The sequence below is a fragment of the Dendropsophus ebraccatus genome, chromosome 7, assembly GCF_027789765.1.
Source record: "Dendropsophus ebraccatus isolate aDenEbr1 chromosome 7, aDenEbr1.pat, whole genome shotgun sequence".
NCBI lineage: Eukaryota > Metazoa > Chordata > Amphibia > Anura > Hylidae > Dendropsophus > Dendropsophus ebraccatus.
In genome coordinates this window covers 71,078,217-71,094,832 of record NC_091460.1, presented here as the reverse complement: position 1 = coordinate 71,094,832, position 16,616 = coordinate 71,078,217, and the positions used below count along the sequence as shown (strand labels likewise).

Here is a 16,616-nt window from a genome sequence, read left to right as displayed (position 1 = left end):
AAAGTAGTCTTTGATGTGAGTGGACTTAACAATCTGACTTGCTATTTTCAGGCTGTAGGGAAGACGCTGTGTACCAAGATGTAATTGTGAAGAAAACTATTTATTTTAATTAACACGTTGTACTAATAGAGTAATAATGATCCATTCTGGGGGCTTCTTCACATATACAGCAAAATAAACAAATTGATAATGTTTGGAGAAGTAATTAGGTTTGACAAACATCTTCATTACAGGCTGAATAATCACTGGAGTCTTGTCAATAAGAAGCACTTTATCTTGCTAAGTGTTCCTTGCAGCAGTATTCAGTGGGGGCAAATATTTAATTCCATAGCATGTATCATTGCTAAAGTACACTGTGTCAATATGCTAAAGATTGAGAAAGTGTCAGCTATATGATGCAAACATCATCGGTGTTATAAAGTGCCACAGGTTTATGCCACCGCTTTAAATAAGATAGAGCCAAGTGCTGTGGATGTGGTCGGACAGGAAGGTCAAGGAGCAATGAACCTTCTGCTAATGGCTGAGATTAACTAAATTACATATACCCTTTAGGAAAAGCAAAGAGGGAAATTGATGTTGTTTATAACCCAATTAAGTTCCTGTTCATAAAGATATATTTAAAAATTTACAACAGGCCGCCTATAAGAGAGGCCCAAGAGTAGCTGCCTCTGAAATCTTAGGTTCTAATAATATATGAAATTGGGTTTTGGGGGGAATCTGTCATTATTAAAATGCTGCTTATTCTACTGGCATCATGTTGTAATGCAGGGTGAGCCAAGTTGGTTGATATATAGTTATGTGGGGAAAAGTTTTATTTATTTAAATCCCTGTCCATTCCGAGCCTAGGAGTCAAATGGCAATTAGAAAACACCTCCACTCTGCCTAGGGATATCCACGGGCGCAGGTCCAATGGAGACACAAATGGATATAGACTAAATATTGCTGTCCTGCGACACGCGATTTTGAGTGTTGTGCCTCACTTTTGCACAACGCTATCAGGTGAGAGCCTTTCAACTATTACTCTGACCTGTAGTATTGTCTGACCTGTGCCATGGAGCGCTGTTTTATTACCTTTTGCTTTAGGAGTCAAATGGGCGGCCTCATGACTGACAACCTTCTTTTTATGAGCATGTGTACAGAGAGAACTTTCAATCCCTTCTAGGACCACCTACTGATCTTCTAATCCCTAGATGAGCAGACATTTCATTGAAGTCTACTGAATCTTTTCCAAAAAATATGTATATCAGTCTACTTGTTTCCTTCTGCTCTATAACGTGATGCTGTAAAACCGGGCTGCTTCTTCGATGTGACAGGTTTGGTTTACAGGCTTGTCGAAATGACAGCTGGTGGTATAGCAGGGATCCGATTGTTGTGATCCCAAGGAGCCGTGGCTAGGATAGCTCTTGTTGACTGAGCTCCATACTTTCCACTCTACCTCTGTTATTGACCAATATACATTCCCACTTGAAGTCAAAGGTAGTTTGGTAAAAATAAATACTTGGCCAGGCCGTCAGGGCTGCAGGGATCATTTCAGCAATGTATAGTTACCTGTCTTGTTCCCCCACTGCTGCCGGACCCTGAGCCGCCCGCTCTGCACGGCTGCCTGCTTTTTCAGAACCTCCAAGGATATCTCGCTCCTATAGGAAACGGTATAGAGTCTATGCTGACCCACCATTTCAGGTAGGAGCATGGACATCATTGTATGTTATGAAAGTACAAGAAGCGTTGCAGAGCTGCCCGGGATCCGTCAGCAGCGGGGGGAGTCGGACAGGTAACTGTACATTGCTGACATGTCCCTGCAGCCTGGCCAAGTAGTCATTTTTCCCTGACAACCTCTTTAAGTACTAGTTCACTAATATATGTATTTATTTAGTTATAAAATATGGGTCAAAGAATTGTTTTAGGAAAGTACACCGGCTCACAGGTGCATAGCTTTCTTTTGCCTGCTTTATTTCTATAAGCATCTATGAATAAAACCTACCATGATGATTGATGATGTAAAAAGTCTTAATGTCAGACATGCCACCTACATAGCTGACAGCATTACAGAGTGATTCCAGGGACGCTTTATCTAATGATGTCTTTTACAGTGCACACAGCTGCTGGCGTAACAAAAAAAGAAACACAAAAACCTAGTTTTCTTTCAATTAGTATTGATCACATTACTGCGTGGACTGTAAAAGTTCCCGACCTACAAAAAAAAGTTCAATAGCTCTCCCTGTGGCAGCTGTAATGGCGCCATATTAGATGTTCTATAAAGAGAAGTAACTATCACACTGCTCACACTGTGTTCGATATATGCAGAGTATAAAAGATGCATACATCCAAATACATGTATAGGTTGCCCTTTTGACATGCATCAGGTTGTTTTGTACTTGGTTGCATTATCCATACTTGTGTTTTAACTAAAACAGTGTCTTTATTTTTAATATACAGCCTGTCTGCCAGCACATTGTCTGTTTCTTCGGGTAGCAGCCTTGGCTCCTTAGCATCTAGTCGTGGGTCCTTGAACACTTCTAGTCGCGGTTCTCTCAATTCACTCAGCTCTACGGACCTGTATTACAATCAAGGAGACAGCACATCAGACCTGGACTATCAGTACAAGCTGGACTTTCTGCTCCAAGAGAAAAGTGGTTACATTCCAGCCGGGCCCATCACCACAATTCATGAAAATGAGGTGGTGCATTCCCATGGCAGGCCAGAGTATGCCAACCTGCCCACTGCACAAGAGGACCCACAAGAAACCAAACCTCCAAAGTCTGTCACGTCACTCTCTTCCCTATCCTCCCTATCCTCATTGTCCCCGCCAGGCTCTCCCCCAGTGTTAGAAGGAGCCTTCTCTTTGTCTACTCAGGATACCATTGGTACAGACTTTGAGACTTATGACTTTCCTGGAATATTCTCAGAAATGAGCATAGGTGAAAATCAGAATTTGTTGGACTCTTGTATAGAGCAATCTCCAGCCTTCTCTGAGGAGAAAGGTGCAAAGCATGAGGCGACTGCAACATTGCCAGAAGAAAGCACAGGTAAGAGCTGAATATATGGTATACTGTGTGATCTAGATGTGTGTTTCTGTCTTGGGGGTAGGCAAGGGAGTTGTATGTAATCTTCACTCCATTATTATATTGGGTATACTGTTTTCTGTTCTTCTGATAATTCCTTTCCATATTTAAATCTATAAGGAAAATGTCTGGTTCACGTCAAATTCACGTCCATATGGAAGTCCATAATGCAGTGTTGCATGCATGTGACAGGATATGCAGAAGACTGAGCAGATGCAGCATTACTAGCCAGTGTCCCCAACAATAGTTACAAGTAAACCTGTGACTATATATGCACTGCTGCTTAGCGGGCAACACCACTAAGGTGTTCACTATGGAGTGTTTCAGGTTAGCTCAGCCAGCAGATATTTCTCCCAATCCCCCCCCCCCCCCCCCCCCCCCATACTCTTCAGACAGGATAGATTATCAGTCACTGAGTGGCGGTCAGTGTACTACACAGTGAATGGTCAAAAGCCGCTAGCTCTGGTCACTGTGTAGTGGCCGGACCTGGTTACTGCAGGTACTAAGCTGCAGTTAAACAGTGAACTGTGGCAAAAAAAACCCTTTAAGCCATTCTCTAATGCAGTGACAGGACCATGTTTCTGATGTTTATCCTATGCTTGTGTGAATTCTTATACTTGTTCAACAGGACGGTATCTGGCAGTCATTTTTGAAGACAGTGGTCCAGATTTACTAAACACAAAGAGGTGACATTTTTTGTAGGGTCTTCCTGCAGTCATGTTGGTAATGAACACAAACTGCATATGCGTTAAGCAGGATTATTTTTGCATGCCTAGAGATTAGCTATTGATGAGTGTTTGGTAAAGTTGATTCAGACTAAGCTGAAGTTAAATGTAATCTTATAATTGATTACTCCATATTATATGCATGTACATGTTTATTTCAGATAGCCCAAAGTATCTGCAGAATCTTAAGTTGTAACTCTGAACCTACCTAGAGGAGAGTTGGCTGATCCTGCTTATTTTGGTAGGATTGGCTGATATCATCATGTATATGAGGCTGTCTTGAATCTACTCTGACGGATAGAGGAAAGGATTGGGCATGCTGGATTTCAGCATGCCAGATCCTTTGTTGCCACAGAAGATAGGTTGCCATCAGAGATGTGTGAACTCGTCAGGTAGAGAGTTCTGAGTGGTTTGATCTCCCAATCTAGAGAGCACCATAATATACCAGAATCTGTGCTGTCTTTCTTGTAGGTGATTCCCATTCAGACAATAGGCTCTTGAAATTTCATGAGTGGAAATTAAATTAAAATCAAACTTTTTTGGCTGGGCTTTGCATGGTCTGGGCAGTGTGGACAGCTGTAGTTGTGTACCTGCTTGCACCCACCCTTCTCTGAACAATAATGCATCAGACTTTATAAAGATGCACAATATAAAATAAATTATGTTTTATAGACCATTTTAGTTGGGAACATCTATAAAATATTGTGACGCTCATTAGTTCTCTTGTATTTTAGCAAACACCTAAAATATCTTTTATGTCAGTTTGTAGTCAGGTGATTGAGAACCTCATATTTCAGACGCCCAGACGCCCATTTATTATTTCTCTTATAATGGTTTTCTGGGCGCCTCTAATGCTTCCTCCTCAGAGTTCGCTGAAGCGCTGCATGCCTGGGATAGATCAAGTAGGTCCGTCATTTGGATTTGCCAATCTAATGATCTAATTAAAGTGGAAATAGCCGAGGTTTGTGTTGTTATGCAAATACCAACAAAAGCAGATGTGGAGCCCAGGCTGCGAGCGATTCTCGCCTGCTAAGCAGCAGTTTTCAAAACCTGTATCACTTTGAGACGGGAAAAAAAATGCAACTTGATTTCTCATTGAAAAGAACCCCTACTGCATGGAAGCAGTGTGAATTTAATACTTTAGCTTATTTGGGAAAATTTGTGTCTTCGCGATAAAAGGGAAAACAACAAAAAAAAACAGGTTCTTTTACTTGAATTGATTTGCTGCTTTACTCTGCCATCTAGTGGTCAACACATAGAAATGGAGATTTGTACTGTATATCTCTAGATTTCATTTTATGGAGAATGTCTCACCAGTACACTACAGCATTTTTTTTTTTTTTTTTTTTGCTGCAAATACTAATCATTAACAAGCCCTGAAAACAAATACTATGAATATCTATCTATCTATCTATCTATCTATCTATCTATATCAGAATTTAGAAGTCAATATTTGCTTTTATTGTCATTTCTTTAATTCTAGCCTTTTGTAGTTAGGCATTGTGATGGTTTCCCTAATTCATAGTACCCTGTATGTTGAAAGACTGCTAAACCTGGAATGGTCACATATAAAATATAGGGATCAGTCCTTTTTTTTTATATTTCAAGGCATTATGTGCCACCTATTGTTATCTGGGACCTTCCTTATATTCCTGAGCTTATTCGTTGTCTTGTGCAGTCCAGGCACTTGCTGCGATGACAGTCTATGTACACCCATGTATACATTATAGTATTTTGTGTACAATACAGGTTACTAATGCGCACTGTTCTCCCTGCTATAATTATGTTGGTGACACAAAGGTGACCAGGTTGTGCCAAGACTGCCCAATCTTTCATGTGTCTCAGTGATAGAGGGTGACAGTGGATTCTCCTTCTCTGCCATGAATACGAAGCATGTCCCGGCTGGTAAGGTTTTATTCATACCACTGCCGTGGCTTACATTATAACAAAAAATGAAAGCAGTGCTGTCAAAATGACTCGATTGTCTTATACTGTACTTGCATCCATCTCCTCCATTGTCATGTCTGCCATTTTGATAGGAAGTGTAGCACTACCTGTTGTGTTATTCTTCCTATCACTTTGATGAAACTAGTAATGGGATCTCCAAACCTCTGATGGTCGTGTGAACATAGCCTTACTCTTAGTTTCTGCATTTGGACCCTCCATCACTGATCCCAGCAAATTTCCCAGGTGTCCTTTATGTGATGACTCTGCCACACGGACAGTTTTGTTATTCTCCTCCTATAACACAGAACTGAACCACAGATTTGACAAACGCAGATGTGAACAGAGCCTAAGAGTGACTGTGATGTCCTCCCAGAGTCCGTGTCTGTCATTGTCAGAGTTTCAGAACGGCTAAAGCTATTCCTGCGGGTAATCAATAAATCATGTCGCCACCTTCACCCCATCACACGGGGAAATATAAAAAGCTGCTTTATCATTAAAAGGGAGAAAAATCAGCATTCTTCTGTTACACCTTAAAAAAGACATTCAGCAATCAAATCGGCAATCTAAAGCCGGGGAACTTTAAACATCTTAACAAGATGTAAGGGCTGCGCTCAGAAGGGAGCACAGTGCATTTCAACGCACTTTCTCGCCGGTGGATGAAAGCCCCTCTTGGAATGTCAGAATTGCGTCTTTAAATAAAGACTTTTGGCACACTGCGGGGGACCAGGCTGTGAATGTGGGTTACAGATGAAACAGAACGAGGTGCAGCACATGGCAGAATACAGTTATTGGGAAAATAAAGGGTTCCTTTGACAAGTGGAGATGTAACCAACGGGGAGGTTTTTTGAGTGTTTGTGTTTTCAAATAAAATGAGAATCCCTTTTATTGGTGTAAAGAGGATATAAAAGGAAGTTGCTCAACTCCCCAAACACTTAGAAAATAGTAGCAGTAAAATATGCTCTGACACTCTTATAGTTTCCATACACTCCTAAATGTTTCCTACATATGTTTCTACTGTATTGTGCCTCATAGCAGGTGTCTCTTCCCACTTTGCATTGAAACCGAAAAGCCGGTTTATTCCAGGTCACCCTCCCGGCCTGAAGCACTGGAGGCGGGTCCACCTGCCCCCAGTGTGACAAAACCCCTCCCCTCTGTGACACAGCTCTATTGATTCTAATGGATCCGCTTCACAGAGGGGCGGGCAGAACATCACACTGTGGGCGGCCCGCCTACAGGGCTTTATGCCCGGACGGTGACTGGTCTGTTGATGTAAAAATCTTAAAGCGATGGACCTCCTGGTACATTTGCTGTAAAGGGAAACTATATGCAGGTGTGTGCATAGGAATGTGCTGATAGTTCCCAGTTGCCGCTTACTTCTTTAACCACTTACTTACTTGACTCTGCTTTAGGGGGTCGAGGAACACCCTCAGTGCTCCTAACCAATTAACATTATGTAACAATAGTGAACAGTCTAAGCTGTGAAATCAAGTCCTAGGGCTGTTACTTTATTAGTTTGGTATACTCTTTGCAGTCTCTCTGAGGCTCTCTCTTTGCCTCTGCTCTCCTTACTCTTTCCCTTTTCCATAGATGTATATAGGCAGCATGTAGTCTAATATTGCAGTGAGCAGCTAGTCTGTCGTGTAAACACAGGAAGGAATTGAACTATTTTTAAGAGTGAATGAAAGTTTTCTCTGATATGATATACTACAAATGTCTTTATTCACTGTTGATTTTATGCATAGTTTTCTGGAATGAGGTTTCCTATTTCAGCTGGCTGATACCTTACGATTTGCATGAATTTACATGATTTCTTTTCTTTTTTTCGCCCACAGATGTTGACTTTACAAGAAAGTCTTCAGGTGACATTCAGGAAGGGAAGACAGCTTGCGTTTCTGCTGCAGTTTCTGATGAGTCTGTTGCGGGTGACAGTGGTGTATATGAAGCATGCATAAAGCCGTAAGTGTCATATGTAATGTAATTTAAGGTGCCCATACACATTAGATGAAGTTTTTCTGAACATGCAGGTCAAGCTGAGCATATAGGAAGAGATATATCACGATGCACCCCTGGCGTACGCCACGGAGGAGGGGGGAAGACATGCCCCTTTTCTGTGGTGTAAACCAGCTGTATCCTCTGGTCGCCTGATGGGCGAGTAGGAGGCATGGCCTCCTTCCATGCCTGATTTCATCTGCAGGTGTAAATCGTGATACAAATCTACACCTGCTCTCGAGCAGGTGTAGATGTGTTCCGCAATGCCTGCACCGGGCGCAGGGCTAGCCAGCTATACTAAAAGCCATAGGCCTCTTAGTAAATCCAGCCTTGGAGAATGGGGCGGGGCTTTATTTAAGACTGGCGTACTTATACTCCTAATAAATGTCCCCTACAGTGTGTAAGGGGGTGTCCCAATTTTACCTTGACAGTAATGTTGCAGGAAGGAGGCCTGATGCTTTGTTCTAAAGCAGTGTTTCTCAACTCCAGTCCTCAAGACCCACCAACAGGTCATGTTTTGAGGATTTCATGGGTGATATAATTATAGTCCATGCACCAGTAACTGCCACAGCTGTTCGTTATATAAGATATCCGCAAAACATGTCCTGTTGGTGGGTCTTGAGGACTGGAGTTAAGAAACACTAAAGGGACATAGTCTACCACCAGAGATGTTTGGCAGAGGCTTACCCATGCACGCTCAATTGAACTGAATGTGTATGGAAAGGGGACAGTCTGGAGAAACAGCTTTTGGCTGAAAGGGCATTTGTCCAACAGCAATTTATGGTATCTGGCTACCTTTAATTCCATATACTCCTCCCTATGACAGATAACTTTCAAAGTGTTGTACTTCCTTTTGCCACAGAGTGAAGGAGATGGAAATTAATCTGGAAATATTTTTCTAATTGTCATTATCTCAATACTGTTTCATCAACTTTTGAAAGCATTACTGGCACCAAAAATGTGATTTTCAGCTGGAATCTGAGTGTTCATATCGTAACCGTTCAAGAGAACAAGCCAGGAGGAGTTCATGTGCACTGTGTAAATCGGTGGGGTCCGTCTATGTCACAGACACAGAGCAGGGAGAAGAGCACATAGCAGCGCAGTCATCTCCCCACTCGTTCTACTGATCAGTCAGGGTTTATCCCTTTTTGATTTTTGTTTTTCTATGTCAACAGTTTCTGTTTCTTTGTGAATCTTTGCTGTGTGTTCGATTTTGTGTTATGGATTCTGTATTTGGTTCCAGGCCTTGTGAAGATGCTGCATTTAGTGAAGATTATCCAGTGCTTGGGGCAGCCGAAGTGCAGTTAACTTTGAGGTGAGCAGTAGAAGAAAATTATTTCATGCCTTTTTTTATTCCTGAATAATAATTGTCTCAAGTATTATTTTTCATTGCATGCTGCTAGACCCGTAGATACCGAAATGAAGTAGATAATTGTTATAAACATTTGAATCCTGACAGGTCATGATGATGTTGGTAAAGTCCATTCCAAAAATTAAAATTGTATCTCCTTTTATTTGAATTTCTACTCTTATGCCCAGTATAACAGTAAATAAGCTAAAGCGCAGAAAGAGACCTGTGCAGCTTGTGATCACTCCCCCGCTGTCTCTCACCAACAACTGGTGGGCGCTTCACAGCGTGAGAAGCTTTGAGTTAGGCTGTTACTTCAAATCCAGCTTTGATGTTTTTCTTTGCTTGTACAATTCAGGGGTTGATTATCTTATTTTTTAGATATGATCCAGGAAATTCCAGCTTTGTGATAATTATTGGAGAGACAAGGAACCATCCTTCTCGAGTCCAATATGGCTCCAGAATGTAAGTATAACATTGGCTGTACTCACTACCAGGGCGTCTTGTAGGTCTAAGGAGCTAGAACTGGGGATTAGCATTACAGATTGGGTAAAACCTTGGAGAAGTGTTAGGCCTGTTTAAATTAAAGACTAAACAGAAGTTTGTGAAGAGATGGAAACTAGTGAAATTTGTTGCTATAAAAGACATTTGGATAGATTTTAGCATTTGCCTCCCCACCTCCCTAGGGAGCAGCGAGAGGGCATGGTTGGGTGGGGATAGATGTTATTCTAAGTAAAGTTCTTTATTCTATTGATATGAATTACCTTGAACTTGCATATTAAGTTAAAGCGTGTACCAGATTTTGTCTGGTCTATTTTGTAATATTCCAAAAAATAAAAAAAAAGTTAATTCAGTTTGAGTCATTCACAGTTTGACTATAGAGACAGCATCTGTTCGCTTTGACTACTTCTTCAACAACCTTCAGGAAAAGAGTGAGAGAGTTCCCTTCGTGAACAGAGTTGAAGGAAAAAATTCCTCTCAAGTACTAAGTGCTTTGTGTTGCATTGGATATCTAAGTTCAAAGGGTGGAAAGCATATACAATAGAGACTGCTGTTATGGTTGATGTCTGATTTATCTCTTTCATCTTAGTATTGCCTTTCTTGATTGCAGCTACACATGCTTTTTTTCTTGGGGATTAAAAGTCTTGTAAGCACTTTCAAGCATATAAAAGTAATAGTAACTAAAAACAAAATTAACATGTCTTAACCACATCTCTATTTATGCGGCTAGGAGGTTATTGCTATGATCTAAACCTTCACATGTTTAGACTTCACCTTGTTTTTATTTGTTACCTATATGCAGGGGTTCATAGGAAGTGCATAATGAATTATACAAATATGTATTTGCCAATCAGACATTTAAAGACTTCCATTAATTCATTTGTTGTTGTTTTTTTCCTTGCTCAGTGGTTTCTGTAACTGTGCTAAGCTAGGGACTAGGGCAATGATGGTGAACCTATATCGTGTGGGAGAGGTAGCACTCCAGCTTTCTCTGCTGGCACACACGCTAGACCACTGGTGAACAGGGAATCCGTGACAGATTTCCCAGATTCCCCGGCCAGCGAGTTTTCTTTAAGTGAGTTGAACATACACCTGAAAACTGTAAGCGTAGACTTGGGATGTTTGGGACCACAGCTTACACTTACTGACCGTGACTTGTTCTCTGACACAAGTGCAATGATGTCAGTTGTAAGAGCACCTGTACTGCGCAAGGAGTCCACCCAGCAGCTGGACTCCAGGTATGTGTAACAGAGAAAATGGTGATGCCTAGCATCATCACTTACCTCCTGGGACCGTGCAGTACACAGAAGCGCACAAAGCACCTCCATGTAATGCAGGGAAGCCGGGACTCCCATCATAATGTTCCTCCTGAGCGAGCCCTCGGGTTATAGAGACGCGGCTGGGCTGAGCAGGAGTTATACAATGTATGCCTCTTGCTCAGCTTGCTAAGAGTTAAGTGGTGTTGTAGTGCTGTACATCACCATTTAAAGCAGTGCTTCTCAAACTTTTTCTACTGGAGCCTCACCCAACAGACAAAATTATGCCTGGGCCTCACCAGACTGACCAGGAGGATGCTGGGGCCTCACCATCTGTTGTAGAACTCCATGCAAATATAAAAACTATTGCTCAGTCTATCCTCCATTTGTCTCCTTATCTCTGTATAACATAAAATAAGTACAAAATAAGTCAATAATGTTCCTAAAGCAGAGATTGTTGGAGTCTGGGAAAGGTCTTTGCAGCTCATGGTTACTTTTATGAGAGCTGCCTCCCAAGCTTCGCCTCACCAGCAGCTAGGGGGCGCCTCACTGGTGAGGCCCGCCTCACAGTTTGAGAAGCACTGATTTAAAGAGAAAAACCTGTCCTACTCTGGTCAGTTCCTGTCTCGGCCAGAGATGTCAGCAGAGAGCACTGTGTCAGATTAAGGGTACGTTCACACGTACCGGATACGCAGCAGATTTTCTGCTGCAGATCTGCAGCACATCCGCACCAGATTTAATCTAAATAACTGTACACAGCATCAAATCTGCACCATCAAATCTGCTGCGGATCCTGTACACGTGAACACACCCTAAAAATAAAACAACATTTCCTGCAGGACATACAGCAGCTGATTAGTATGGGAAGACTTGAGATTTTTTTTAATAGAAGTAAATTACAGATCTACATAATTTTCTGGTATCAGTTGATTTGAAAGAAAAAGATTTTCATTGGACAACCCTTTTAAGTGAACAGGAGCTGAGTTGCAGTTGTCAGATTAGATGTGGTTTTGCAGTTCAGTTCCATTGAAGTGAATGGAGCTGAATTGTAATTGAATTGGTGCTGCTTGTGTAAGAAAGCAGCTGTGCTTTGTCTTATCCTGGATAACCCATTTAATGCCCTTATTACATGTAATGATGCATGCACAATAGGAGGATTGGAAAATACAAGGACATTTTGTAATATGAACAATTTATTTTAGACCTAAAACAGACCTGAAGCCATAGGAAGTGTTGTCACTATGGATGAAATACAAGTGCAGCAAATTATTATCCCAAAATTGCAGAGAATTGGGGAAGTAAATTAATTTTTCTATTGTAGAGAATCTCTTTCAATGCGCTCAGCATTTGTGTGAGGTGTCATGAAAATAGAGAGCTGTAGCATCAATTGCAATCGCACTCTTTAGGACGTTCAGTAAATACTCACTTTATTTCTGTTTCCCTTTCCATACAGCTATGTCCGGGTTGCCATTCTCCCATCTTCAAATGACATCAGCTGCCTCTTTAGGACCAAAGTATACCCGGCGACGGAGTCTGTACTGTTTAATGAGCTATTCAGAGTGTCCATTTCCCAAAGTGTTCTGCAGCAGAAGACTCTGAGAGTGGATGTGTGTTCGGCAGGAAGGACCCATCAAGAGGAATGCTTGGTATATGACTTATATCTCTGCTTGCTTTGCTTGGCCTGCTTGCGTTTTCTCTCACTCACCAAGAGCCCTTGAAATCTATTACCAGTGAAGTGGATCTCTGTTTATGTATCTGTGTAGCATTCAGAAATTGTCAGCATGTCACTGCCGGAGGGTAAATATTAGAGACGTGGTGAAAGCAAACTCTTTAATCAAGTATCATTCAGCTGAGTGAACAATAATTCATTGAACTGCACGGCAGCATTCCTCAATCAGGAGCTGAGGGTGTTCATTCCAATATACAATGAAATCAACACTTATAGAAATTGTGTCATTCAGTAGTGGCTGACTATGAGAGGAATGGAAACCACTGGATGCTAGAAAGTGATTAACTATTATAGAATTACAATTATTTCAGTTATAGCAATAAAAGTATACAAAATATCACTGTTTTGTCAGCAGCAATAGTGTCCTGTAGTGGAATACTTTTCAGTGCTTGAGTTGTGTCACATTCTTCTTCTTCTTTATACTACCTGTTGTCTTACCTGCTACTTTTAAATCTCAAGCATAGAGGCTACAATACCAGTTTGTAAGTAGCACTGCTCTTAACGCTCAGCCCAGCTACTCTGTATTATGCAGGGTCACCTGTCTTTGATAGAAGTCCCTGCATCTTGTGTATACACTGTGTGCTCAGTTGCAGGGCAGTCAGGGCAATTCAGAATCTGAATTGGAAACCAAGTTCAACACAGATCTAATTTGCCCAGTAAGATCTGAAACAAATCTAGTGCCCTATTGATGAAATGGATATGCACACGCCTGCCTTAGATGATGATAGTAAGGTTTCTTTACAGGTATGTTGGCGCACTATATCTATTGCAAAGCCTTGCTAGGAGCAGGGACATGTTATGTAATTTGCATGATGCCCTGCACTGTGTACTCTAGATGTTTTGATGGCGCTTCCGGGCACCAAGATGTTAGATCAGTGTGAAATCTTTAGCATGCCTACATCTGAAGCACCAACGTTTTCCACCAGGCTGTGGTCAGCTTAGACAAGAAATAAACACAGTGATCTCATGAGAAGAATCCTGTTGGAAAATACCCAGTAATATTCATATTCATTCCCATTCCTGACAAGAATTTAGATTTTTGTTTGGGCAAACAGGGAAGACAGCCAAACAAAAAGTCTGTGAAATGAGTGGAGGGGATGTCTTGAGACACAACCCCACATAATGCCCAGCACTGCTTAGTAAACCTGTCATTCAGCAGTGCTGCATCTTGATTTCCACAAGCCCTCGCCTCAGATTGTACGCAGGAATTACTTCTTTAAAGCAGACACCGTTTTTTATTGATCGAATCATGTCTGTGGGCGAAAAAAAATGAAAGCAGAAATTATTCCTTTTGACCTGAGCAGAACGGAGACCCAGCGGACTCTATTATTATGGCTGACTGGGGGTTGCTGGCCAAATCTTCGGCAGTATAAAAAATATATATTTCATTTCACAATGCAGAAAGAGCTTTTCAGTAACCAAGTAGTTAAGAAGCAAGTTAAAGTAAATTTCATTTCTTTCTCCCTCCACTGTGCAGGCTGGCATCCAGATCAATCTGGCAAACCTGTCATTCATAAATGAAGTATATACTCGGTGGCACACGTTGATGCCCTGCAGAGTCATTCATCATCCAAAAGAGACTACTGAAAAGTCAGTATTAGACAAGACACGGCCTGCTGCTTTGGACTTGGTAAGCTAGTGATGTTAATTCTTTTTCAAGGTGCCTGATGCTCTGTAGATAAGGATAGAATGTGGTCACAAATATTTATCTATTCACTAAAAGTATTGACAGTTTGTTCCTTAGTTTTGTTTCATGGAATATTCTAGTTTGTTTCCAGGAGAAGACTAATTATAATTATTACCTATGTATTTATCTTTCATTTTTAATGATCTCTTTGTCAGTACTAGTACTAGGAATTCCCCATGACATTACAATTATGGAACATTTGCGTTTGCCATTCCTCTTTTATTAGCTTTAGAATTTTGTGATCAAATTGACAACTGGGTGAAACCATTTGGAGGTGTGCTGTTTTATCATCTGACTCTATCCAGTCATTGCTGACAGTGACAGGCCGTTTGATAACACCGCCTTTATACGGTGAATGGTAACACCCAGTTGCCACTCTATTATTATTCTATATTTCTGTTCTAGAAATGTGTAAATAGATATTGATATTATTATTATTATTAATAATAATAATAATAATAATAAATAATTTTCTAAGAAAGCAGGTTCCAGAATTGTTAGTCATGGATATTCCATGTATTTATCAAAGCAGACAGGTCATGAGAGCTAGTAAGTTCTCTTTGAGAAAATGGAATATTCTGAGCTTCGAGGTCAAAGTGATTTTTTTTTTCCATCTTCCGCATGAGAGTTAGTTAGTTGTTTTTGTTTATTTTGTGGGTCAGATTCTATTTTCATGGCAGTTTTTGGGGTGCCTCATTGATTTGGGGAACAGCCATTTCTTCCATTGTAGTAGTATGTGTGGAGCGAGAGACCTCAGCACAACCAGGTAGTGGACTGGCCAGACCTTGATAGAATGGAGTGCAGGTACAGGTGGAGGGGGTTATCTCCAAGGAATAAACAGCTGTGCGGGTGGTGCACGGGCAGGAGCGAAGCAGTTCAAACAATGCGTGTAGGTAGACAAAAAAGTCCAGCACTCACCGGTATCAGAGGTATAACAGCTTGTGTCTTTATTCCATCTTGCGGTGTAAGCAGGGAGGGAGAGGGTGCGCGGCGTGACTCAGATGGCGACGGCCGTTTCTGGCCACTAGGGGCCTTTCGTCTAGCCAAGAGTATGCGCCGCGTAACAGGAAGGGGGTGTGATATAGGTAAAAGTAACACACGTGATCAGTGACAATATAAAATCATTCAAAGCAATAAAACATTACAGAAACACAGCCAAATCGTTTCTTTCATTGAGGCCAAGAGGGCCTGTAGCTTCAAGACCTGCAATCCATAAAGACTCTCTTTTCAGTAGAGTCCGATGCTGGTCTGTGCTGCTACCTCTGGGATTAACCCGTTCGAGACCTAAAAATTTAACGCACTTAGTGTCTCCCCCGTGTTCCTTTCGGATGTGTTCTATCAAACGCGGTACTCCCTTTCCTGTGTGAACAGAGTACATATGCTCTTTATATCGATTCCAGAGAGGGCGTTTAGTTTTGCCTACGTAGAACCTTCTACATGGGCAGACCAGGGCATATACTGTGTACGTGGTTCTGCATGTAATGAAATCTTTAATGTAACATTCTTTCCCTCCTAGGTGGATATAGGAGGTACTCAGCATTTGTGAACAGTAGTTACAGTGGCCACATTTACGGTTGCCCTCGGGGAGAGATGTATTGAGCCAATGTGTTGTTTTCTTTTTCTTTTTATCAAGCCCACTGTTGCTACTGAGAGCGTCCCCTATAGTTTTAGGCTGGTGATCTGGAGGAGAGACTTACACGCAGAGGCTATCCCAAGCCTATGGTAAAAGAAGCATTCAATCGTGCTCTAGACGCAGATAGATCCAGTTTATTGCAATCTCCTTCCCGCAGGAAATCTAATGAAAAAAGATTTATGTTCATCTTTCAGAACTCACCACTCAATGATATCATAAGACAAGCCATAAATCGCCACTGGTTTCTTCTAGAGAGCGACCCTGACCTGCATGATATTGCCAGCCGTAAACCCTGTATTACCCACAGAAAAAACAAAACTATAGGGGACGCTCTCAGTAGCAACAGTGGGCTTGATAAAAAGAAAAAGAAAACAACACATTGGCTCAATACATCTCTCCCCGAGGGCAACCGTAAATGTGGCCACTGTAACTACTGTTCACAAATGCTGAGTACCTCCTATATCCACCTAGGAGGGAAAGAATGTTACATTAAAGATTTCATTACATGCAGAACCACGTACACAGTATATGCCCTGGTCTGCCCATGTAGAAGGTTCTACGTAGGCAAAACTAAACGCCCTCTCTGGAATCGATATAAAGAGCATATGTACTCTGTTCACACAGGAAAGGGAGTACCGCGTTTGATAGAACACATCCGAAAGGAACACGGGGGAGACACTAAGTGCGTTAAATTTTTAGGTCTCAAACGGGTTAATCCCAGAGGTAGCAGCACAGACCA

The 16,616-nt window shown here is 41.5% G+C and overlaps 1 protein-coding gene across 2 annotated transcripts in view; it reads left to right on the top strand.

Moving 5' to 3' along the window:
* Nucleotides 1-16,616, top strand: part of WWC2 (WW and C2 domain containing 2) — a 112,566-nt gene that overhangs the window by 79,337 nt on the left and 16,613 nt on the right. For both annotated transcript variants that reach the window (XM_069977772.1, XM_069977773.1), the window contains 6 exons: nt 2,437-3,026; nt 7,567-7,690; nt 8,967-9,038; nt 9,453-9,536; nt 12,282-12,474; nt 14,035-14,187. In XM_069977772.1, the coding sequence (XP_069833873.1) occupies nt 2,437-3,026; nt 7,567-7,690; nt 8,967-9,038; nt 9,453-9,536; nt 12,282-12,474; nt 14,035-14,187 (1,216 nt within the window). The remainder of the gene's footprint in view (nt 1-2,436; nt 3,027-7,566; nt 7,691-8,966; nt 9,039-9,452; nt 9,537-12,281; nt 12,475-14,034; nt 14,188-16,616) is intronic.